The sequence below is a fragment of the Macrobrachium nipponense genome, chromosome 3 (assembly GCF_015104395.2).
Source record: "Macrobrachium nipponense isolate FS-2020 chromosome 3, ASM1510439v2, whole genome shotgun sequence".
Lineage (NCBI taxonomy): Eukaryota > Metazoa > Arthropoda > Malacostraca > Decapoda > Palaemonidae > Macrobrachium > Macrobrachium nipponense.
This window is the reverse complement of record NC_087202.1, coordinates 129,598,541-129,625,256: the sequence shown is the minus strand read 5'-3', so window position 1 is coordinate 129,625,256 and position 26,716 is coordinate 129,598,541. Positions and strand designations below refer to the sequence as shown.

The 26,716-nt window shown below is 41.6% G+C and overlaps 1 protein-coding gene across 1 annotated transcript in view; it reads left to right on the top strand.

Annotated features, from left to right (window-relative positions):
- Positions 1-1,112: 1,112 nt before the first annotated feature.
- The window catches only part of LOC135222055 (serine/threonine-protein kinase RIO3-like), a gene marked incomplete at its 5' end in the record, with an annotated part of 40,140 nt that continues 14,536 nt past the window's right edge, over positions 1,113-26,716 (top strand). The window contains 5 exon segments of the mRNA XM_064260197.1: positions 1,113-1,178; positions 2,833-2,978; positions 10,001-10,139; positions 10,275-10,478; positions 23,059-23,228. Of these exon segments, the coding sequence (XP_064116267.1) occupies positions 1,113-1,178; positions 2,833-2,978; positions 10,001-10,139; positions 10,275-10,478; positions 23,059-23,228 (725 nt within the window).

Sequence of the window (26,716 nt, the reverse complement as noted above, 5' to 3'; positions counted from 1 at the left end):
AACCTTAAAGTTTGCCCTGTTTCTGGGCATTGCTAATGAATATTTAATGTGGCCTTTAAGGGTTAATGCATTTTGGGTATTGACAATTGTACTCCATATATATTATGTAATCCAGAGCACCTCTTGTGGTATTCCCTGTTACTTTTGTTTGTTACAGTTACCGAGTTCAGCCTCATACCCTTTTCTTGAACAACTACATGGCTACTCTCCTGATTGTGATTTTTCTTGTGTTTCCTCTCCAGTGACCATAAGCTTTGTTTTGTTTAAATTGATTTTCAGTCCTCCCCTCCCCTCTTCAACCATTTAAACATTTTCTCCAACTATTTTTTCTTTTTTTTTATATTCGTCTGTTGACACCAGGTCATCTACATCATCTCCCAGGGAAAAATGTTTGATCAGTTGAATAATACTTTAGTATCTGCCTCATTCTGAATAACAATATAATACCATTGACTTGCCCATCACTTGATTAGTTTAACGTTCCTCTCCATAGTAGTAATGAGAAAGGCATCTGCTTCTCCTTTCTCCTTTGTGCATCATTTCAAGCCCAAGGAAAATGCATTTTTGTTATTTGCATTGTATTTCCTCCAAAACTTTCCACAGACTGTTTACTGTTTACTGTTTATTAACCCAAACTTTCATTTAAGAGAGCCAGCAATTTCTTTTGGTTGCCCATTGAAGTTGTTTTTGCCAAAAATTTAAGAATTGAGTTATGAGTCCTTACTTTCCTACCCACTACCCTGTAACCATTACTGTTACCTCTGTGGTAGTTGATTCATTGTAAGAGGTTTTATTCCACAGTATAGAAACTAAAGCTTGAGAAATCAAACAACCGTAGCCACAAACAGCAGAAAATATGTCCCGAAATTTCAGTTTAAAATGTCTCTGATAATCTCATGATGACAAACCATTTCAGAAATTATAGTGTAAAATTTTTGATAACTTACCCCTAAGAAATATGGGCATCTAATTGGAAAAATCTAACGTTATTGGATGTTAATTACTTAGGGGTTTTGTTTGCTATTGTTACCAGTATCCCTTAATTATATGTGGATTAAGAACTTTTACTGAATAGATTTCTGTTGCATTAATAAGCTATTTTCTTGCTGTAGGTTTACAACAAACTCCAGCGTTCGGCAATGTCTGAAGTGCGTCGTAAAAATCGTGTCCATGACAAAGTGAGTACTACTGATATTAGTGTTATTTAGTAATCGTTAATTTAATGAAAATTTCAGTAAGCATGTATTGTCTTATTTTGGACAGGAAATACCCTGCACACAAAGGATGCACCCATACTACAGTTCCCCATACAATTATCCAACATTTGCCAGTGATTTGTTCTCCACTTACAGTCATTTGACTTTTTTTCAAACTGTTTGTGTGCAATAAGTCATGGACTTGTGTGTTTGACATGTTTTACTGTAGCATGTATGCACCACAAATTGGATCATTTAGGGTTGTGAGGCCTCTACTGGCCGTGCTCAGGCCTGCTTATTTTGCTCCCTTCTCTCCTCCCACTTTTGTTTTTGTTTTTCCATGCTGTCATTATTTTATTCATTTATATCATTGCCGCTGTTCTCGTTCATCATTGTTAATTTGTCTAGTTCTTGATTGAAATTGTTCTCTCATGATTTTTAGCGTGTTAGTTTCTTGTTTTGTGCTAGACTCCATCATTTTACCTTTCATTTGGGAGCTGTCATTGATTGCCCTACCATGGGGTTTGCTGTGAGAATCCTCTTGTTTGGTTTATTGCAGTTTGTTTTATTTTGTTATTCAAGAAAAATTGGCTAATGAGTAATATGTGGATTGGCTGAAATTTGCAGTTTATAATAGTACTGTTTAGATAATCAAGAGAACTGCAGACATTGGTTAAAGTGCTTGAAAGTCAGCAGCAGTAATGGAAAATTTTAAGCAAATGAAATGTAGTGAGGATAAGTGGCAATCAAGATGATTTTTATTATCCCCTGCTGGTAATGATTTAAACACAAACTAGACAGTGGGAAATTTGCCTATTCACGATATTGTTCATTGAGAAATATTCACAAATTACTGTAGGCTATCCCCGGGTTATGACGGTCTTGGCTTAAGACGTTCCGAGGTTACGACGCTTTTCAATTATATTCATCAGAGATTATTTCCAGGATTACGACGCCTACAACAACGCTCATCTGGCAGATGAAATATGACACCAAAAATGCAAATAATCAATATTTGAAGGTTATTTTGATGAAAAAATGCCATAAGAATGCAGTTTACATAGTTTTCAATGCACCCAAAGCATTAAAAGCAAGGTTTTCTTAGGATTTTTTTACGATGTTCCGGCTTACGACGATTTTCGGCTTACGACGCGTCTCAAGAACAGAAATCCCCGTCGTAACCCGGGGACTGCCTGTGTTTTCATATTACTTTCATGACTAAATGCACTTTTTATGCTAAAACTTTTATAGTACATATTCAGTTATAAGCATTTGTTTTGAATTATCAAAATAGGCAGTTAAAAGCATTTTTAGAGGGGTTCTAAATAATTGTGGATTCTAGTTGTTCAAGGAGGGGGGGAAAGCAGGTCTGATGCATATTCCCATCTAATATGGGGTTTCACTGTAGTCTTTTGAACTTCTTGTGGAAGGTAGGGAGAATTTTTACAATTTTGTTCTTACATAATGTGCATTTGCAAATCGTACTCATTCCATTAATTTTACCAACCTCAAAGTTTCCCTGGCCTGGGGTGCTGCATATGTTTTTTTAGCCTGTCTCTTAAGGGTTAATGGATTTGTAGAAAAAAATTTTTATATTACAAATTTTGCTTGATTGTTGATTAATTTTTCCATTTAGGTTGAAAAAGCAACATCAGAAATGGCCTTGGATCCCAATACTCGTCTTCTTATATTCAAGTTGGTTAACAATGGAGTCCTTGAGAGTGTGAATGGAATTATCAGTTCTGGCAAGGAGGCTGTGGTGTTTCATGCACTGGGAGGGGAGTAAGTATTGTGTACTTGTTTGTTTGTTGATTTGGAAGCCCTTTTTAAGTGTGTCTTTGTTTCATAATAAACCCATAAATCACAATTAGCCTTAATTTCCTGTGATACAGTCCCTATTCATAGCTTCTGAAAGCTTGAAGATTGAAGAAGAATAGCTAGAAGATCAACCACTGAGTAACAGTATAGTCGGCCCACAAAGAATTGGCATAGTTTCTTAATTCATTGTTCGTTAAGGAAATATTGCCATACGCAGGAGCCAGATTATTTACTTATCCTCAATAAATAATATTTCCTTTCAAAAGATGTTATACTTGAAATAAATTAAATTAGAAATAAGTGTAGTTTTATTCAATGTATCAATTATTTAGCAAAGTAAGGAAAATGTAAACCCATGAGTCCACAAATTCTAATTTCATTCTCAACTCAAGCTTTGTGACAGTATAAGCATTTTGAAGTTGGCTTTGCTGCCACGAGTCTTGACCCAATGTATCATATTGTACTGGTGTGTCGTCAGTTCGTCACCTACAACCGACAAATAATACATTAAGCCTGTCAGTATTCTCTAAAAGCAAAGTGCAATTAAACTTATTTTGTCCTTTGATCAATTGAATAATTTGTATGACATTTACTTGCCCTAAATTTTACTTCTGATTTTGACACCTGATTAGCCTGTCTATTTTCAGCAGTACATTCTCTGAGATACGTAATGTGAATGAATATTTAAATTGGCAACATCTATATTAATCTGCTTTATTTGATTATTCCCGTTATTCTTTCTTTTTTGGCCATGTTCTTTTTTTCTTATCCTTTTCATAATTGCTTAACATAATTTACTCAGACCTAGCTATCTCCAGTCAAAAAGTAATCATAAAAAAAATCATTACGGATACAATTTAGTTTTTTTTTTTTTATCTAATTCCTTGCGTATCATCCTGTTTCATCCGGACATGTTGGAAAGCTGTGAGAGTCAAAGCTTACAAATACATTAAGAAAGGCTTACTTTCATAAAAGCTTTCTTGGGATAATGTTCTGTAGCATTCATTCTTTTTCCAAATGGAAATGAATTAAAGTTAGCTTCACAGGTGGATGGGCAGATGGAAAAAAACAGAGTATAGTGCTATTAAGATTTGTTGTACGATGTAGAATGCATTATTTACAGGCAGTCCCCAGTTATCAACGGTCTCGGTTAATGGCAATCCGGTTTTATGGCGCTTATCCAGCACCATAAAATTGGTGATTTATGGTGCCATAAGGGCCAAGTTTAGGTTATTGGTGCCATAATGTGTTGACAATAGAGTTATGGCGCCATAACATACCTAATAAAGGCGCCATTAACCGAAACTTTGAGCCATAAATTGCCAAGTATTTGTTAATTGCAGTTTTCGCTTATCAGCACCCAGCCAAATGGAACACCTACTGATAACCGGGGACAGCCTGTATTCAGGATTGTTTGTGGTAACAATAATTATCAGTAATTGCTTAGGCTGGGCGTACACCCTTTTTTCAAGCTAAATCCATGGAAACCTGGTGTTTTCCAATGTGCTAAATATTTTAATTTAAATTTCATTAGGCTATCATTTTCTCTCTGAAATTAAGTGTCATGCCATGAACAAAAAATGGACTTGAATTTAACATTATCACACAACAAATACCAATTTTATTGTTGAAATGTAGAGAAAATGCCGTATATATTTTCACATTGTAAGCATGTGAATGGTTCATGAAAATAGATAAAAACATGATTATGGACATAAAACCTAGGTATGTTTTCAGGCTAGCCTAGCCTGGAGATGCACAACCTAATGTATACAAAACCAACTATAAGTAATTCACAGCATCTGTGCATCTGGTGCCCAGCCCCATCTCTTATGACGTTCCTGATTGGACGTTGATCGATCAACAGCCAACCACAGCCGTTCCTTACATGGCATCACAGTGGATTCATCATTTATTGTCTTGTGTTTTGTACAGTATCATAGCTTAAATGCCATGGCTGACAATGCTACGAAAAAATTATAGGTAGGACTATCAGTATCGAAATAACAAGCAAAAGATTAACTATTAATGTCTATCATCTTCGTGTTGTCACGTCCTGGTCACGTGACCAATCAATGACTTCATTGCAATCACGATCCCTCAATAGATGTAAGTCTTATGGGTGAAAAAGAAAAAGGAAAAAAAGAAAAAAAATAAAGACATTGTTATTGTTTGCTATCATTATCACTATCACCCTCTCTCATATCCTATAATGTAAATCTCTATATAAAGAAAATAAAACGGTTATTTAGAGAGATATTGATACCTTATGGAAGAAATTCATTCATCCCTTTGGTTTTTCTTTCACTACAATCTTTTCTCGTTTTCTCATATATCCCTCTCATTATTCCTTTTTATTATATATGTTATTATGTATACAAGATTTCCACTCGAGGATATGAAGAGGGTGATAGCGATAAAGATAGGGATGATGTTGATGACATCTTATCTTTCTTTTTCCTCACAAGACTATTTCTATCAAGGGATCGTGATCACATGACCAGGACATGCCTATACGAAGATGATAGAGAGAGAGATTAATATTCTTTATCTTTTGCTTGCTATTGTGATATTGATAGCCCTACCTATTTTTTTTATAACATTGTCATCCAAGGCGTTTAAGCTACAATACTGTATGAAAACAAGACGATAAATGATGATTGCACTTCAGTGTCTTGTGAGGAATGAAAGAATATATTTTATCTTAAAATTTCATGTTTATTTCACTATACATATTTTAAAAGCATCAAGTTTACTGAAGCACATATGTCATATATGCTGTGAATTAATTATAACCATTATGACACAAAAGCTTTCTCAAGGAAAGAGTAAAGATTTTAATTTATTATAAATAGAATATTTTATGGATACCAAGCGCTCAGAAAAGGACTGGTTTGTATTCAGGACACTACATGTATTCCAAAGTGATAAATGATTGAAAGGTTTACAGAACCACTTTATCTGTATCATAGCAGACTTGCTCTGTGTAATACACTATGGCTGGATGTCTTTAAAGTCCATTCAACAGCTCTCTGCAATGTAAGCTGTCAATGCCTCTACTTTGCCATCACTTATTTGAACTTCATTAGGGTCAGGCGTTGTGCTTCTTTTTCCTGCTCTCCGCACTTTCCAATGGTTTTCCCATGTCCTCAATTATTTTTAATTCTGCAGTAGAATATACATTGATCTTTTCACAGGTGGCTTGTGTGTCCTTGATTCTGGCTTGGTTTGTTGCGATGGTTTTAGCAAAATACAGTGACTTCCAGTTGCTGTCCCACTGAGTCTTTATTTCACTAGTACAGGCGGCCCTCAGTTAGCGGCAGGGGTTCCGTTCCTGGCCACCGACGCCAAGCGATTTTCGCCGCTGAGCGATTTTAAAGCCTACGGGCGCCGCACACCTTCTTTCTAACTCTAGACCAGTCAAAGGCGCCGTAATCCAACGGCGCAATAAGTAAAATTATATTTATGCAGTATAGTACTATAGAATTTACTGTACAGTACATGTGGGTGTCTAGAGTATGTAAAGATATAAAGTTTATACAGTGTACAGGTAGCTGTAGTGTTCAGGTTACGATCATTAGTCTTACGATAGTTCGATTTTATGAGATCAAATTACAATGGCCTAACTTTATCCATCTTCTAGTTACATAAGTTCAATAACAGCAAAAGAGAATGATGAAAGTATTGTTTTGTTTTTGAATTTTAAAAAACGTTATACTCGTTGCGTGAACGTGTACAGCCATGAACAACCGAACGAGAAACGACTTTTTTTTTTTTTTTTTTTTTTTTCTAAGTACAACCGAACTGGATAACATCTGTTTGGCTTGTATTTCGATCATCGTACTACAGTGCAACATTACCGTATTTGTTATAAATGGCGTTATGTATAGAATAGAACTGAGATATCTTAATATAATAACTTTATTCGCTATAGATCAGAGATCAATATAGATTAAAGATCAATCTGGAAATATATCGTTAAATTTAAACCTAGTTATAAACTGAAGCTGAGAAAACTGTTCAAGCTGCTAATGACTATTATCGTACATCGGCAACAAGGATAAAACTGCAGTAAACGTCTGCCATCACACACAACTGTAGATAAAATTGGGATAAAATCATTTTAATCAAAACTACTGTGCTTGAAAGAACACATTTTACTGTTGGTTTCACGCCGATATAAGATAAATAATGTAAACAGTTCGTATTACGATGATGATGATATAAAGGATTACGTATTGCGAACGGAATCACTTATTTTTTTACGCAATAAACATGCCGCCAACGTAATCTTTTTAACGAAAAAAATAGTAGTTCACATTCAACAACGATGACATATTCAATACATATTTCCACCTAAAAACACGCTGTTCAAGGAAAATAACTTTGTCTCATATAAGTCAAGTATATAGATATTCGTTTATGCTAACTAGAAGCAAGAGCATTTGCTCAGAAATTGCGTTATGGTGAAACAGACTCGTATTCATCAGCTGATTTCAAACCAAAACATTGGCCGCTCCGCGGAATACGGGCTTAAGTTTGCCGTAGTATTTTCAAATACAATAATATGAGAATACATACAATATTCTTGGATACAGTGAAATAATGTATAACTTTTTTAAAGGATTTATGGAGAAGATGCATAATTATAAAATAACACAATGCATTTTTCGGGGACTGGCGGACAAGAACGAACATGAAACCATCCCCTGACAACGTGGAGCGTAGTTACAAAGGCTGCCTAATTTGTATCTTATTTCTGTACAAAATGAAAGTACCTTTACGCAATATATTTTCATACACATTTTAAACATAAAAGCATAAACATTTGAGAAATCGACACATCGACTAAATTTGCACTCTTTTTTTTAAACTATATTTTCGGAGAGCGGCAACGGCGGCATACAAGAACGAACTTGAAAAAAACATCGTAGTCAATAACTTGAAGGGGAGTTTCAAAGCTGCCTTTTTATCATATTTCTGCACATAAATAAAAATACCTATTCGTAATACATTTTCATACACATTTTAAACATTAAAGCATAAACATTTATAAAATCGACACATCGATCGGTAATTTGCACTTTTTTTAAATTGATATTTTTGGAAGAGCGGCAGGCGGCGGCTTACAAGAAAGAACATGAAAAAATATTGTATTTGATAACGTGAAGGGCAGTTTCAAAAGCTGCCTTTGTATCATATTTCTGTACAGAAATAAAAATGCCTTTCACGTAATACATTTTCATACACTTTTTAAACAAAAAAAAGCATGAACATTTATGAATCGACACATCCATAGCTAAATTTGCACTTAGGTAACTCGATATTTTCGGCATAGAACAGCGTCAGAGGCATATATTTTACCCTAATACCTACGTAATAACTCTCCATAAAATTTGTTAATATAATTTGCATAACCTTTATGGTCTGAACGGCATTTCTACATATGTATGAACTCGTTAGACAACGGCGCTAGCGGCGCTGTTAACTGAAATGTGTGCCGTAAAGATACCTTTAAAATGCCTTATTTTTTAATGAATATTTTTGACGACCGCCATAAAACCAATTCGCCGTTGAGTGATTGCGCCGTTAACCGCGGGCCGCCTGTATATGTATCAGAGTTCAAGATAATCCCTTAACTTGTCTCAGAGGTCCTCCATAATTGTTATGCTGGCAGAGTTCCACATTTTACAGACCTGCATTAATTCTACGTATTACAGTGGACCCCTGTATTTGCGGGTTATGTGTACCAGACCCCCAGCAAATAAAATCTGTGAATACTTAGAACCCCTATAAAAATTCTTAAAACAGCCTATTTTGTTAGTTCAAACTCAAAGACCACACTAAAAATGCTTACACCCTGTTTTTTTTTTAGTTTTATTACAAAAAAGTGCATTTAATCATGAGATTGATATGAAAATTCAGTAATTTGTGGGTATTTCTCACAGAAAAATGTAGCAATACACAAATTTCCTGCAAATAATGGGTATATAAGGTCCGTAAAGAAATCCGCAAATGTGTGAGTCGGCGAATAAGCGTAGATTGACTGTACTTAGCAGATGCTGTCCTATGAGATCTCATGAGTGTCATGGAGATTTTAGAGTGGTTCCCCTCCAGGTGAGTGAACAATTTACATCTTCTTTCAGTCAGTGTCGCCAAGACCAAAGATTAGGTGTTAGGTCCTGCCCTCCTGATTTTGTAACAAACTCAGTCTGCATGCGCACATGATTGCCTTATTGACTCTTTTGCTATAAATACATTGGTTATTGGCAGAGATGAAGATAGTCTTTGAAACTATATCAAGGACAAAAGATCTTCAGTATGAAGATTCCAAGTTCTTTGTTTCTGCTGATCAGCATAGGAAATTCATTTAAATACAGTCCTATATTGACTTTGGCTTGTCATCCTTTATACCTCTGTCTACTGAAGAGGACATCTCAAGTGAGAGTGACAGTTCTTGTAATCAAGGCCTTCTTTACTTTTATTGCCTTTAGAAGGATTTTTAAGATTTTTCTTACAAACCCACTGAGGTGTCTTCCTCCTGGTTCTGGCTATCTTGCAACTAGACTCAAAAGACTGTGACCATCTTTCTCTGTACTGATGCCTCAAGGGCATGTGTGGATACTGCCACCTGGCGGTTAATTTCTTTGAGCTCTTCTTCTTTGTCTTGAAGACTTCAGAAGTAGCACATGTTTGGGAAACTCTGACACTGCAAATGAAGGCTAATCATGGTTAAATTAATTGGGTTTGTAGGACACTTCCTTATTTTATAAGATCCACAATTTTAAGGTACTAGTAGTTTATATCTTTTTGCATTATTAATACATTCAAGTGAAATGATAGCTTGTTAGCTTTTGAGTTTTGTACTTTGAAATACGTAAGGCTTTTCATGAAGTTGTGTGTGATGAGTGGAACTCCTAGCTATTGTTTCATACCAGCTGTATGTGATTGTGCACAAAGATTTATATTTTTTGTATTCCTATCAGGTATGAAGATGTTCCACTTCCTGAAGAATGTGCAGTGAAAGTTTTTAAAACTACTCTGACTGATTCAAAACGTCGTGAGCGATACATTAAGGAGGATTATCGTTTCAAAGACAAGCTGACTAAAAGCAATACCCAGAAAGTGTGTAACATTTTTTCATTTTTTGTGATCTTGAGGGATCATTTGATGATAAAGTACTTGTTTATTGTGAGGAAGTTTTGCTATAGTTTATTTTCATATTGACTAAAATGTAATAATTTCTTCTTCATTTTTTAGACTATTCGCTCTTGGGCAGAGAAGGAGTATCACAACCTACGTCGCCTTCAACGTGCTGGTATTCCTTCCCCTAAACCAATACTCATTAAGAAGCATGTTTTACTAATGTCTTTCATTGGGTCAAACCATCAAGCTGCGCCTAAGTTAAAAGATGCACAACTTTCATTTGCTAATTTGTGCATAGCATATGAGCAAGTGGTCCAAGTAAGTACTTACTTTCATTATTGTTAATAATCCTGAATTTATATGGTTTATCAATGCCTGTACTAAATCCTATGTAAAGTAATAAGAAAAAGCAATTCACTTGAAGGATTAGCTTGTTCTTCACCACACTTGGTGCATTTTTACAATATAGCTGCAGAAAAGCACTATATTTAATGACCAGTAAGATAAAAATTTTCATCAAATGTAGCAGCTCCTAAGATTGACAAAATTGCCCTGTGTACCCTTTACATGAAGACAGATTCTCTCATGTAGTTATTGCCATGAACCAGAGTTAGGAGGTAGCAGACAAAATTTCCCCAATGACAGTTTTACAGCTGGCAAGGGTTTGCTTCCAAAAGCCCTGGAGAATGTGCAGTTATGTAATAGAGCTAGAGGTGTATAAGTTGTCAACTTCCTTTTCTGGTTGGTGCTGAAGGCGATATAAGGACATTGGCAAGTAATCAGCCAAGCCTTTGTGGAAAACCCACGAAGGAGTTAGTTCAGTGATTTTTATCAGGCTTGCTGGTATCTCTAGGACCTCAAGTATATGTACATACTAACATGTACCACTTCATCCAATTGAGAAAATAAATTTACCTCTTGGATAGGAAGGTTGCAGGTTTTGGCCTTCCAATTGGCTTGGTGCTAGTGGCAGCACAGGTGCATGAGACCACCAGACTGAAAGTACCCAAACAAATTGGCTTGGTGATGGTGCAACAGCAGCTGAACTGTAATGTCATTGAGAGCTACTTGTCTGGTTATAGACAGACACTGAAGCATTATTTGTAATCTTGACAGAGGCAGGAGATTATTCACCTCGTTCCTGCAGGTACAGCTGAATGTTTTATTGAATATCTCGTGTATGGTGAAGCTTGTGTCCCATAACCTCTTCATGTTGCAGTTGCTCCAGCTGAAGGTAGATAGGTTGTAGTCACTTGTCTCAGAATGTCTAAGATCTTCAGTTATTGTAGAATCCTAGTTTGGGAGCATGCTTACGAGACCACCAATAAACAGAACTTGAATATTGCAGGACTGAAGGTAGGGGTGGCACACTTGTTTGTGCCAAGTTGCAGGCTCTGTTCTTAGCCCTCTAAAAGTTCATTCTCTTCTCAACAGAAAGTCATTGGTATGATGACCAACAGCCTGACAACTGTGGCTTCAGTTGTAAATCGGGGCACAAAATCCGATACTTTATTGTGAATTATTACAGTACAGGCAGCCCCCTATTACTGACAGGGTTTCGTTCCTGGGGGCTTGATGGTAACCGAAAATAGCCATTAAGTGAAATTCAAAAGTCTACTGGTGCCACAATCCACCTTATGGTGCCCTAGGCTGGTTAATGATGCTCTGGACAGTGTCACAGCCAGATGTTTTACCCTTAGGTGTAAAAACTTTATAATAGAAATCCTTTAGTTATGGTCTGCACAGTAGTTCTAAAAATTTTTTGTCAAATTCGATGAACTTAGAGGTAAACCTTGGCCTAGAGAGATTAAAAATAAAGTCGGCTTCTTCAGAATGCTTTATGTTTCCTCTATATCTTTATTTGTCATATCTTCTACTTAACGTAACCCTTACTGAACAGGTAAATATATCGATATGCAGCTCCTCAGGCCAGGTAAACTTTGAGGTGGGCCAATTTATGAAAAAACACACCAATGGAAAGCGGAAGATATGGTGAAAGAAAAAAAATTCTAAAAAATTTTCCCTACCTTCCACAAGAAGTTGAAAGTGACTATTTACAACCCCTTCTGGGGCCTCTTTTACAAGACTATCGTAAATTTTACCAACTTATATATTTTCCTAAGAAATAAATTTATTTTAGTTTGTAAAATTATAATTACACACTGCTCACACAATATCAAAACAAATAAGAAATAAAAGCAGTAACAAATTTTTAGCATATTTGTTGAAAAACATTTACATAAATTTACAGAGAACAGAGATTTAGGAAAGTTTTTTTTTTACTTTTATGTTTTTTATAATATTTCTTTGCAATTATCTTTGTAAAATTACATTTACAACCGACACTATCATAAAAGACAGGAACAAAACACAACAGCAACACACTGATATATTTACAAGCAAATTTACAAAAAAAAACATCATGTGAGAGAGAGATGCAGAACATTCCCCCCTTCAAGACACAAGCACTGGTGAAGTCCTGAGACACCCGCACGCGTGATCTTAGTCAGTTTAAAAGTTGCCGTAAGTGAATTTATGGGCTATAAAAGTATTGGCACCACTTTCCCTCCTGATTCTTTCCAAATCAATGGCAAGTAATATTGTTTAACTACAAGATCAAACCATCCACCGCCCCAAACCTGTTACTACTACTCTCAAGGCTCTATCCATTCATTAAGGGTTTAAGTTAAAAAAGCAAAAGAGAATGATAAAAAGTGGTGTTAGTAAGGTTATAATCGCTACAGCCATGAACAACGGAACGAAAACTTGTTTTGCTACAAACACGCGAACCAAATCAGATAACAACATTGTTTTGCTTGCATTTCAGCTATTGTACGATAGTAAAAATTACTGCAGTTATGTTACATATAATGTTAATTATATGTAACATTACGTCCGCGCAGTAACTCTTCCGAAAAAAATCATACATGCGATTGTGGTAATGTTTGCACCATTTTAAAATTAGCCGTTATATAAAGTTTTATATATAGAGATGTGCGCAATTTCATGGACAATACAACTAAAAACAACCCATGGTTGTAGCTTTTATCAGTTTTGAGATATTTTCATATAAATAAAACGATAATTGCCAAAATTTAACCTTCGGTCAACTTTGACTCTACCGAAATGGTCAAAAACGCAATTGTAAGCTAAAACGTTTATATTTTAGTAATATTCAAGCATTTACCTTCATTTTGCAACAATTGGAAGTCTCTTTAGACAATATTTCGATTTATGGCGAATTTATGAAAAAAATAACATTTTGTTCATGAAACTTACCTGTCAGATATATATATAGCTGTATTTTTTTCCGAATCCGACAGAAATTTAAACACTTACGACACACGCAGTGGGAGTCAGGTGGTTAGTACCCATTCCCGCCGCTGGGAGGCGGGTATCAGGAATCATTCCCATTTTCTATTCATAATTTTTCTGTCGCCGGTGCTGGAAACACCTGTTTGCAGCACCTCCGTCCAGATTTTGGAAACTTACTAGCTACTTGAGTATCCCTTTTGGTTTTTCTTTGGTATCTGAATTGGATCGGTGGCTTGGCACACGTTGACTTTGGTTTGAATTGATTTTGGTATTGAATTTTCTTTGATCAAGATGTCAGGGTCTAGTTCTACTAGCGCTAGATTTTGTTCGATGGCTGAATGTAGAGGTAGGCTACTGAAAGCTTCAGTAGACCCACATTCTGTTTGTAAAGTGTGCAGGGGGAATGAATGTACGTTTGAAAGTCGTTGTAAGGAGTGTGAAAGACTAACAGAGTCGGAATGGAAGGCGTATGAAACCTATCTTAAGAAACTTGAACGAGATAGGTTAAGGAGGTCTTCCTCCAGGAGTGTTTCAGGTAGGCAAGATTTAAATTATTCTCCTGCTAACCCTCCTTCTGTAGACTATGCTCCTACCCCTGTAGTGTTGCCTCCGGCCCCTGAGACAGTGTCGGTAGAAGGTAATACGTTATCGCTAATTCTTGAATCGATTCGTAACTTAGAATCAAAAGTGTTAGCTCTGGAGAGCAAAAGTGAAGAAAAGTGCAGTGAAAGTGCCCCTTGTGTAGTGGAGGGTGCGTCAGATCGGCCTCATTTCGCCTCTAGACCCTAGACCTCTGCTTGACTCCCAGATTACGGGGAGAGAGCATGTCGAAAGTCGAAGGAGGGTTACGAGGAACCCCCACCGATCTGGCGTGCCTTCGGCAGCTTCTGACGAACATACCCAGACTGCCAAGGAGCTGCGCGTGCACGTCTTCTCAAGGAGTGCTTTTCTTCTTCTGAAGCTTCCTCCCCGCGCAAGGGGTGGAGCTCTCATACCGCATCACGTCCGCTGAAAAGGACGGCTCGCGTGCGGGACGCTTCACGTCCAAGTTGTTCTCCGGAACTTTGCTCGTCGCCCGATAGTGCGTTTGCTGCTTTTCCTCCGCAGAAGAAGCGTAAGGATTATTCGGAGGCCGAGTCTTCCCTAGATGTTTCTTTCGAGCGCCGCAGTCGCTCTAAGGTGCGTGAAGCGGCGGTTCCTGGGAGTAGCAAGAAGGCGTCCCCTCGCCGCTCTCCTGCTCACAGGATCAGCCCCTCCCCAGAAAAGGAGGCTTCACCTACAAGCAAGATTCTTCAGTCTCTTCAGCAGCAACTTCGAGATGTTTTTTCCTTCGAGAAAGACTGCTCACGTCGCCGTAAGGATGACAACCTTCCGTGAAGAGGTCGAGGCGTTCTCCCTCTCCCTCTCCTCGCTCGTCTCTCTCTCCGTTTGAGTCTCCCTCTAGAGTTAGTCCTGCTCCCCAGCAACTTTCTAGAGGAGGCGAGAAATTCGTTTCTCGCTCTCGTGAAGCGGTTGTTCCGCTGATACGAAACTTGTGGATCAGAAGCGAGTTTCTTTAGATGCAGAACGCGCTTCTGCGAAAGTCAAACGCGCTTTAGTGACGCCGAACGTGACTCGGTGCAAGTTTCGCGAGCGCCAGTGGACGCTCAGCGAGTGTTAGTGGACGCTCGGCGCGCACCAGTGGACGCTCGGCGCGCACCAGTGGACGCTCGGCGCGCATCAGTGGACGCTCGGCGAGCATCAGTGGACGCTCGGCGCGCACCTGTGGACACTCAGCGCGCACAAGTGGACGCCAGGTGTACACCTGTGGAGTTTGAGCGCGCTTCTGTCGGCGCCAGTAGATTGGCTTCGGACGCAAAACGCGCGCATACGGACGTCAGTTTTCCACTTCCGCAAGCACAAGCGGAGGCGGGAACTCTTCCTGTTCGCCGTTCTTCTCTTTTTGAGAAAGCTCGGGACTCTTCTTTACTTCCTCCGACTTCTCCAGTGTCTGAAGAGGAGTTATGACGCTTCGTCGAAAGGGACGAAGACAGCAGTTGGCTCCGTTTCGACGGACTACAAGGTTTTGACTCGTTTACTTCAGTCAGTCTTTGCAGACACCTTCCAACCTGAAGCTCCACGTACTCCTCCCTCTCAGTTTTCGTCTTCCAAAGCTGCTAAGATCTCGGGCTTTGTGAGGATGAAGAAGTCGCTTTTCTACGAAGCAAGCTTTTAGAAAGGTCCATGATTGGATGGAAAAGAGGAAAGCTTCAGGCAAGACTTCTTTCGCTTTACCACCTTCAAGACTTGGTGGCAAAGCTGGTATGTGGTATGAGACGGGAGAAAACGTCGGAGTTAAGCTTCCAGCCTCAGCTCAAGGAGACTTTGGTAGCATTGTAGACGCCACCAGAAGATCTTTTTTGTCTTCCTCGAAGGTCTCGTGGACACATAGCGAGTTAGACTTTCACCTTAAAGGCCTCTTCAGGACACTAGAGGTCTTTAATTTTCTTGACTGGTGCCTGGGGGTATTGGATGCCAGGTCCAGGAGTTCTGATTCCATCACTCTGGGGGAGCTGTCCAGTGTATTGTCTTGCATGGACAAGGCCGTCAGGGATGGTTCTGAGGATTGGCTGCTCATTTCAGCACGGACTGCTTAAGAAAAGAGCACTTTTTTGCAATTTCACTGCAAAGTCGGTCTCACCTGCGCAAAAAGCGGATCTTCTTTTCGCGCCTTTCTCAGAACATCTCTTCCCCCAGTCTATGGTAAAGGACATAGCAGCCAGTCTCCAGGAGAAAGCAACTCAAGACCTTCTGGCTCAGTCTTCTAGGAAGCCTGCTACTTCTTCGGCTTCTGGGTCCTCTGCTTTGAAGAAGTCGAAGCCCTTTCGACCCGCTTCTTCCTCGAAGCCAGCCCCTCGAGGAAGATGGCTCTTTTCAAGAGGCAAGGACTCCCGCTCCTTCCAAGAGCAAGAAGTGAGAGGGAAGTCCTTCAGACACCAGTAGGAGCCAGACTTCTACATTTCGCGGAAGCTTGGGAAGAGAGAGGGGCCGACGCTTGGGTCTCTGGACCATCGTCAAGAAGGGGTACAGAATTCCTTTCCTGTCGTTACCCCCGCTGTCTTCGACACCAAAGGATTTGTCTCCGTCGTATCAGGGATAAAAAACAGACAGTGCTTCACGATCTTTTAGATCAAATGATCGAGAAGCAGCAGTGGAACAAGTCTTCGACCGGAGTTCTCCGGGTTCTACAACCGTCTGTTCCTAGTGCCGAAGCAGTCAGGGGGGTGGCGCCCCGTTCTGGATGTCAGCGCTGAATCGCTTCGTTTACCAAGCAGAAGTTCAAGATGGAGACACCTCAATCCGTGCTTGCAGCTTTAAGACCGGGGGATTGGATGGTCTCGTTAGACCTTCAGGACGCATACTTTCACGTCCCCACATCCATCCCCGTTCAAGGAAATACCTGCGGTTTGTCCTGAAAGGGAAGATTTTCCAATTCAGGGCACTCTGCTTCGGTCTCAGCACGGCGCCAGATGGTGTTCACCGTTCTTTTATGAAGAACGTTGCGAGGTGGCTCCATCTTGCGGATATAAGGATCTCTCTCTACCTAGACGACTGGCTTATTCGAGCCTCATCGCCAGACAGGTGTCTGAAGGACCTGCACACGACTCTGTCGTTAGCGAAGTCCCTGGGACTTCTGGTGATCTCGAGAAGTCGCATCTGACTCCTTCTCAATCCTTAGTCGGGGATCTGGGGATTCAGATGGACTCAGTGGCTTTTCGGGCTTTTCCGTCCCAGGGGCGACAACTTCAATGCCTGACAAAGTGTCGGCCTTTCTGGGGAAGGAAACATGCTCGGTGAGGGAATGGATGGGTCTGCTGGGGACCATTTCCTCACTGGAGAAGTTTGTTTCTCTGGGAAGGTTGCACCTCCGACCACTTCAGTTCTTCCTCTCAAGCAATTGGTCACGCAAACAGGATCTAGAAGAGGTCTTGCTTTTGACGGAAGAAGTGAAAAAGCACCTCAAATGGTGGTTGGATCCAAAGAAGCTTGCGGAAGGTCTTTCGCTCAAGCTTCGGAACCCCGACCTAGTGTTGTTCTCCGACGCGTCCTCCACCGGTTGGGGAGCAACACTGGGAGGGAGAGAATGTCAGGCACCTGGAGAGGGGAACAGGTGTCCTGGCACATCAATCTAAAAGAACTCTCAGCGGTTTTACCTCGCTCTGAGGTTCTTCGAGGAGGAAGTCTCCACAAACGTGGTTCAGATAAACTCGGACAACACCACAGCCTTGGCATACCTCAGGAAACAGGGGGGAACTCACTCTCATTCTCTGTTCGTCATCGCGAGGAATATCCTGATGTGGGCGGAAGGCGCAAAACGTCACGATTCTGACAAGGTTTGTGTCAGGCGTGGAAAACGTGCGAGCGGACCTTCTCAGTCGGCAAGGACAGCTTCTGCCGACGGAATGGACCCTTCATCAGGAAGTATGCCAGGCGCTATGGAAGCTGTGGGACGTCCTCATGTGGACGTTTTCGCAACTTCCCGAACGAAGAGACTTCCGCTGTATTGCTCCCCAGTTCTGGACCCGGGAGCAGTGGCAGTAGACGCCCTACTGTGGAATTGTTCGGGACTAGACGTTTACGCTTTTCCCCCATCAAAATACTCGGGGAAAATCTTCGGGGAAGTAATGAGGAAGTTCGCTGCATCAGGGAAGGATCGAGAATGACCCTCATCGCCCCCTTCTGGCCAGCGGCCGACTGGTTCACGGAGGTGATGTCCTTCCTAATAGACTTTCCGAGGACTCTGCCCCTAAGGAAAGATCTACTCAAGAGCCCACTTCGAGAGGTTACCACAAAAACCTCCCCGCTCTGAGTCTGACTGCGTTCAGACTATCAAGAAGTTGGCCAGAGCGAGGGGTTTTTCAAGACCTGTGGCAACGGCGATTGCCAACGCAAGGAGGCCCTCCTCAGTCGCAGTTTACCAATCAAAGTGGGCTGTCTTTAGAAGTTGGTGCAGAAGGAAGGGCATTTCCTCCACCTCAACCTCTGTGAGCCAGATAGCAGATTTCCTTCTTCATCTTAGGAAAGAAGCGAAACTAGCCGTTCCCACGATTAAAGGCTACAGAAGCGTGCTTTCTGTGGTCTTCTTCAGACATAGAGGACTCGACTTAGCGAATGATAAAGACATTCATGGAGCTCAGTAGATTCATTTGAGACTGTGAAAGTTCTCCAACCTAAGGTACCATCGTGGACTTAGACGTGGTACTGAAGTTCCTCATGTCGAGTCAATTTGAACCGCTCCATTTAGCCTCGCTTAGGAATCTTACTAAGAAGACCTATTTTCCTAACCGCTCTGGCTAGGCGACGGCGAAGGAGGGTTAGCGAAATTCAAGTCATAAGCAAGCATATTGGGTTCAAGGATCATAGTGCAGTTTGTTCCTTAAGTCCTACGTTCTTGGCAAGAACGAGAACCCTTCCAACCCTTGGCCGAGAACGTTCGAGATCAAGGGGTTGTCGGAGCTAGTGGGACCTGAAGCTGAGAGAGTCCTGTGTCCTGTCAGGGCTCTCAAGTTTATTTGCAGAGAACCAGAGCATGCAGAGGTTCTTCGGAGAACTTTGTGGTGCTCTGTGAAAAAACCAGATCTTCCGATGTCGAAGAATGCACTGGCGTTCTTCTTAAGAAGTACGGGTTATTGGAAGCCCATGAAAAGTGTGGTGAAAGTGACATGGAGCTTCTGAAAGTGAAAGCCCACGAGTTGAGGGCTATTGCTACTTCGGTGGCTTTTCACAAGAATATGGCAATCAAAGACATTTTATTTTTGAGCGCCACTTATTGGCGAAGCAATTCGGTGTTCGCTTCACACTACCTGCGGGAGGTGAAAGCAACATACGAAAATTGTTACTCGCTAGGACCATACGTCGCTGCAGACACTGTTTTGGGGCAGGAGGTAGCGCTCATCCTATCCTTTAATGGTTTAGGGGAGTTTTTAATTTGTGTTATGGTTGTGGGGTTGACCGCCTGCGGCGGATCTCCCTTCCATTAGCTTAGTCTATGTGGGATACTTTTGGTAGGCTACGCCAGGTGGTTTGGTTTTTACTTTTTAAACCCCTTCGTGCCCTCATTTGTATGGTCCTATGTCTAGTCACGTCGTGGTCTCGCCCCTGTTGACAGATCATCTGGAGTGCACCAGCTATATAGGTCCTCTACCTCGCTGGCAACTCTAGTAGCACAAGCAGACTTACGCGGCAGTAACCCTCGAAGTCAGCTATGCTAACAGGTAAGGAATCAAGATATCAATTATCTGCATATATATGTTTCCTAAAATCTTCTATTCTGTCTACTCCCACCACCAAAGGTGGGATTCAGCTATATATATATCTGACAGGTAAGTTTCATGAACAAAATGATATTGTAATGATACAATTAAGTTTGTTCATACTTACCTGGCAGATATTATATAATCAAGTACCCACCCACCTCCCCTCAGGAGACAGTGGAAATAAAAAATTATGAATAGAAAAATGGGAATGATTCCTGATACCCGCCTCCCAGCGGCGGGAATGGGTACTAACCACCTGACTCCCACTGCGTGGTGTCGTAAGTGTTTAAATTTACTGTCGGATTCGGAAAAATACAGCTATATATATATCTGCCAGGTAAGTATGAACAAACTTAATTGTATCATTACAATATCATTTTCTTTACGTCCGCGCGTAACTCTTCCGAAAAAATCATACGTGCGATTGTGGTAATGTTTGCACCATTTTAAATTAGCCGTTACATAAAGTTTTTATATATGAAAATGTGCGCAATTTCATGTAGAATACAACAAAAAATAATTGAAGGTTGTAGCTTTTCTCATTTTTGAAATATTTGCATATAAATCACGATAAATAGAAAAAAAAACCACGTTCGGTCAACTTTTTTTGACTCTACCGAAATGGTTGAAAAAGCAATTGTAAGCTAAAACTCTTACAGTCTAGTAATATTCAGTCATTTATCTTCATCTTGAAACAAATTCGAAGTCTCTAGCAAAATATTTAGATTTATGGTGAATTAAAAAAAAAATAATTTCTTTCCCTTCCCGCCGCTTGCGGCATTCTCCGCCACAAATCTCCGAAATGCGTACGTCCCATTCTCGGAACATTTGCTCCGTTTCATATTAGGCATTTCATAGAGTTTTATATATGAAAAGTTGCGCAATTTTATGTAGAATAAAACTAAAAATATTTGAAGGTTGTAGCGTTCTTATTTCCGAAATAATTGCATATAAAAAATATATATAAAAAAATTCGACATTCGGATCAACTTTAACTCGTCAGATATGGTCGAAAACTGCAATTGTAAGCTAATACTCTTACATTATAGTAATATTCAATCATGTGTCTTCATTTTGAAAGACATTGGAAGTCTCTAGGACAATATTTAGATTTTATGGTGAATTTTTGAAAAAAATATTTGTTTACGTCCGCGCGTTACGAATTCATGCATTATTTTGTGATAATATTTTCTCTGTGTTGCTTTTATTGTTTTACAATGTGTTATATACCAAAATGATTGCAATTTAGTGTACATTACAACGGAAAAAAAGTAACTTGTAACCTTTAACCGTTTTGCGCACAGCGCGATTTGAATACAATTATATATGAAATTTTGTTTTTGCGCTATCATATATCGCATTATTTATGTATGATAATGATCATTTTTTTTCATTTCTGATGGTTGCATACTAAACCTCAGCCAATGACAAAAAAAAGGAGCCAAAAATGAAACTCTTAATCGTGAAAACTAAGCGCACTGTGATTTTTTGAAAAAAATATTTTTTCCGCTTCTGCGCTCACTCTGAAACACACCTCCGGCACACAGGAGACAATTTTTTTTTTACCGCTTCGGCGTAAGAGGGCTAGCTTATGGCGCTCAGTCAACCATCATAATATGGACGAATTGGGCGTATGAAGGGTGGTTATTTTACCACAGTATATATTTAAAGGTGGAAAAAAGTGCATTGAATGGTATGTTATTTAACACTGAACTTATTTAATTGTAATTTATTGTATTCATCGGTAACGTTTTGTATAAAAAGGCAAGGTTAGGGTAATAACTGGTGGTCAAGAATGGATTAATCCATTTTCACTTATTATTTATGGGAAAAATTAATTCAGATCTCGACAAAATCGCTTCTCGTCTTCTGGAACGAAATAACATCGAGGTCCGGGGTTCTCTTTCACTGCAACCTTTAAGCAGCAGTTGTAGCTGAAGCTGAGAAAACAATGTTCACTCAGCTAATGGGCTATAATTCACGCCAGTAAAAGATAAAATACGTAAAGCTCGTATTATCATGAAATAAGGTGAAAATAGTGAATGGAATCAGTTGATTTTTTACACAAAAAAACAAGCTCCCAACACCATTATTTAAAAAAAAGTAAATCTAGTTCACAAGAAGACTTTTAAGGTTTTATTGAAAATAATGGCAATTTCAATTGTGTTTATTTTGTATAGAAGTTTCTCCATTCTTATTACTGACTTTTCTTTTGTACTCATATTGTCTATTAAAATGCCAAATAGGGGATTCATGTAAAAAATGTGGTATTTGTCAAATTGAATATACCACGTTTATGACTTGAATTCCCCATTTGGCATTTTAATAGCCGATTTGAGTACAGAAGAAAGGTCAGTAATGGGAAGAATAGAGAAACTAATATTATACAGAGTAAATGTGGATGAAATGGATATAAATTTCAATAAAACCTGTATTAATGAAGGTTGTCTTCCAGCAAAGACTCAAGTCATATTTTGACTTGAAAACACTTCATGTAACGAAAAATAACCTTGTCCCGTATAAATAGTTTCTAGAGATTTATTTACACTAACTAATTTACACTAACTAGAAGCAAGAAAATCTCTGAATTGAGTTAAATACGGCAAAATAAACTTACTTCCACCCTCGGCTGATTCCTCCAAATCAAAGACATTGATCGCTTTGTTTTGTATTTTATAATGCAATAAATATGAGACTACATGCAGTATTATTGGATATAGGGAATTAAAGCATAACTTTTTAAAAGAGACATAGAAAAGATGCATTTTCATTATGTTTGTATTTTATGAGGGTCTTGGTGCTTAGGCTAATAAGTCGATAACCAGACAACAGTGCTATAAACCCTATGGAAGGTAGGTTTACGGAGGGTAAACCCCAGTTATGAATATATTGGACAAGCACCATCAAACCGAAACACGGAAATGCCTCAGTGGCATGGTTGGTTTGGTGTTTGCGTGTCCCACCTCGGTGGTTGCGGGTTCGATTCTCGGCCATTCCATTGAGGAGTGAGAGATGTGTATTTCTGGTGATATAAGTTCACTCTCGACGTGGTTCAGAAGTCACGTAAAGCCGTTGGTCTCGTTGCTGAATAACCCCAGTATCCATGCAACGTAAAAACATCATACAAACAAACAAATGAAACGCAGTAACCAATTCCAATAGATTGTAGTGCTTTGAACTATTTTTATTAATGTTTTTTTATAATGTTCATTCAGTTTTTTGTGGTATGTTTGCATAAAATTTATAAGTCTGTGATAATTTTTTTTATAATGCTGCTGTTCTTATAGGCCATGGTGAAGATGTTCCAGGGATGCCGATTAGTGCATGCAGACATGAGCGAGTACAATATTCTCTGGCATGATGAAACTTGCTATATTATTGATGTAGGCCAGGCAGTTGAACCTACGCATCCTCATGGTCTGCAGTTTTTGTACAGGGACTGCACTAATGTTATCAAGTAAGTTGAATTTTTTAAAGCCTGTGCTTACTTTTAAACATCGCATTTATTTGCATATTTATTCTACCACCATTTCCAGTATTTTCAGGATCTTTACTGCCCTGGGCAGATTTTAGTCCCTTGACTGTTAATTAAATGAATATTGTTTTAATTTGTCATCTGAGCTCCTAGAACTCAGTAGAGACTGATGCAAGTATGGAAATTCATATTCTCTCCTATTATTCCCAGGTATTTGTATCCTGTCTCATGTATGTGTTTGATGCTATTCCCGTTTGATAACTTTTTTTAATTATAATTATTTTTTGTTCTGATGCCGTATACTTACCCTGAACTACTATCGTAGGAGAATCCTGGATGTCAATCGGTACCAACCAGAAAAAACTGGTTATTTCTTCCCCTACCCTTAGCCAGGTCAAAGATCCTGACCCATGACCCGATCTCCAGTCCTTTCCTGGTCGCTGTAGCGTTCACACGCTTCAGCTTTTCGTCTGTTACCAGCCCGTTTCTATTTGTGTTTCCGTGTGTGTTGGTTTTGATTTTTAGATGGAGGCTTCTTCTCAACAGCGTTGCCCTGGTCCTTAGGGCAGGGCTTGTGGAGCTTTTCTCTCTCCGGTGAAGATAGACCCCCACACTGTATGTAACAAGTGTTGGAGTCGGCCTTGTTCGCGTGTGGTGAGTGCGCTGTGTGGACGGAGCATCAATGGGATCTGGCCTCAACAAAGAGGGAGAAAAAGCCTTAACCCCCCCCCCCCCCCCAGGAAGTCTTCCTTGGAAGTTCCGAAGAGTAGCAGCATGAGGGGGGGGTGGGTCCAGAGGCCCTTCTCTGTGTCGGTTCCGCTTTAGGATTCGTCAGCGGAGCGTCTGGATTTTTCCCCGTCCCCTCCCAGCAAGGGGACCTAGGTGAGTCCGTAGCCGGGAGGAGCATTTCATTGCCCCCACAGGATGTGCTGTCGGACGATACCGCCTTTCTTCAGGAATTTTGAACGCATGGTGGTCTGCAGAGTGCTCTGCTCGGTCCACCCAGTGTCCCTGTGGGTATGTCCTCATCCTCCTCCGCTATCCCAACCAACTCTCTTGAGGTGGGGAATCTCCCAGTAGGCGGCGTGAGGTTGACGGAGTCTTCAGGGGTCCCCCCCGGGTCCTCAAGTCAGTGGGCCTCGCTAGTGGAGCGGGCTCCCGGGGGGAGCCTCCACTGATCTCTCCCACGTTGATCACCCTAGCTGCTCCGCCCGCTCAACCCAGGACAGGAGCCACTGCAGGAGAGGCAAGAATAGAGATGTCTCCTTGGAAGATAGGTCCTCTTCGGATGGTTCCTCTTACAGGTCCTCTCGTAGAAGGCGCTGTCACTTCAAGAGAAGGCGCTGTGGGAGGAGTCAAGGACGGTCTTACGTCTCCTCCCTGGACCAACGGTCCAGATCTCCAGGGGTCGGAGTAGGAACAGCCGCCACTGAGATGGCTCGTGCCATAGGTCCCACTGCTCTCTGACCGCCCGGTCTCCGAGGTCAGTCCCCGAATGCGCTGCCCCTGCGGGGTCTCTTCTTGAGGGGTGCCCCGCTCTCCCTCAGGTTTGTCCCCCTGTGGCCCCGGTGGATCCTGTGCCAGTTCCGGTGGCCCCGGTGGCCCTCTCACGCGGCGGCCAAGCTCCTTCCTGTTCGGATCCTCCACTCCTGCCTGACACGCGTTCGGAGCGGAGCGCTCCCTCTCCGCACTCCCCCCATCCGGAGGATGGCCCATGACGGCCACTCTGGCTTGGGCAGGGCTTTCTCCCCCAGGGGCGCTTCAGTTCTCAGTAGAAGGCCCTGGATCCTCCTGGCAGCCCTCTTCTCCCGTTGCTGCAGCCGGTGGCGGGTCCCTCCACATCCCGTGAGGACTTTGAAGATGAGGCTTTTGCGCAGACCAGTCTGCAGAGTCCCCTGGAGATCCAAGGCCCCGCAGATGAGGGCTCAGTGTTCCGTAGAGTGCTCAGAGTGGTCCGGGCGAATAATGGATTGGCGAAGCCCTCCGCTCTCCCTGACTCTAGGATGGCCCTGGTGTGGACTGGCTCTTCAGTGGGCAGGTAGTAGTGAAGCAGTCCCAGTCTCTTCCCCCAGCCACTGTAACTCCGCTGAGGCATTGGCGCAGGGGGAGGAATGTAGTTTACTGGGTCCAAGAATTCCTGAGGGCCCAGGGCTCCTTGAAGTTCCTCCTGGCAGCCAAGGTCAGACAGAGGAGGCTGTACGCCCCAGGAGGTATGTCCCTGGCTCCGAAGTTGGTGGAAGGGCCTGTCATGTCCCTCGCTCTGGGCCTTTCGGAGGAGAAGGTTTTGGCAGGCCCAGTCTCGTTTTCCCAGCAGGAAGCCATGGCTATGGAGTATACGGAGTGGACCTCCATCCATGGGCGTCCCTGTTCCCTCAGACCGCCTGGTGGAGGAGGCTCTGGAACATTAGAGGAAGGCTAGCCAAGGCGCCATCGTTTACAGGGCTTCTTCCTTCAAACAACCTGCCGTCTGTCACAGCCAAGAACTTCAGAAGCCTAGACAACCATCCAGACTTAGGGCGGGGCCCCCTCGAGTATGTTAGAATCCATCCAGGAGGCTGGGGTCCTCAGAGAACTTGGCCCTCTTACAGAGCCCCTCAGACCCCCTTCTCTTTTAGAGCCAGGCCCTCGGCCCCTCGGAGAGGTAAGGCCCCCTACCCGCCTTGACGTCTCAGGTGGGGGGTTGCCTCTCGAAACATTGGTGGGACTGGGAGGATATCGGGGCCGATCCCTGTACTATCCAGGTCCTCGGGTACAGCTACCGGATCCCCTTCCTAGACAAGACTCCTCCCCTGACGGGGGAGCCCGACAGCAGGGCTTTCCGCCCCCAGGATCCCCAGTCATGGGGAGGCACTTAGACTGGAGGTCCTGTCTCTGTTAGAGAAGGGAGCCCTCCAGTGAGTTGCAGATCACTCCCTGGGGTTCTTCAGCTGCCTCTTTCTGATGGCGAAGGCTTCAGGTTGGTGGAGACCAGTCATTGACCTGTCCATCCTGAACACCTATGTCCTCAAGACGGACTTCAAAATGGAGACCCACGCTCTGTTCTGGCGGCCCTGAGGGAAGGGGACTACATGGTGTCCCTTGACCTCAAGGACGCTTACTTTCAGGACTCTTTGCTTCGGCCTGTCCACGGCGCCGCAGGACTTCACAGGGGTGTTCTCCCTCGTGTCCTCCTGGGCCCACAAGAAGGGCATGCGCCTTCTGCAGTACCTGGATGATTGGCTACTTCTTTCCTTCTCAAGGGAACTCTTGAAGGAGCAGAGGGACGAGCTCCTGGAACTCTGCAGTCGTTTAGGCATCGTCCTAAACTGGGAGAAGTCTCACTTGGAGCCCACCACCAGGATAGGGTACTTGGGGATGGATCTGGACACAGTAAGGGCCAGGGGCTTCCCGTCAGAGGAATGTTTGAACAATCTACGTAATGTAGTGAGCCCCTTCCTGGCAGGTGCTCCCCTCCCGGTGAGAGAGTGGCA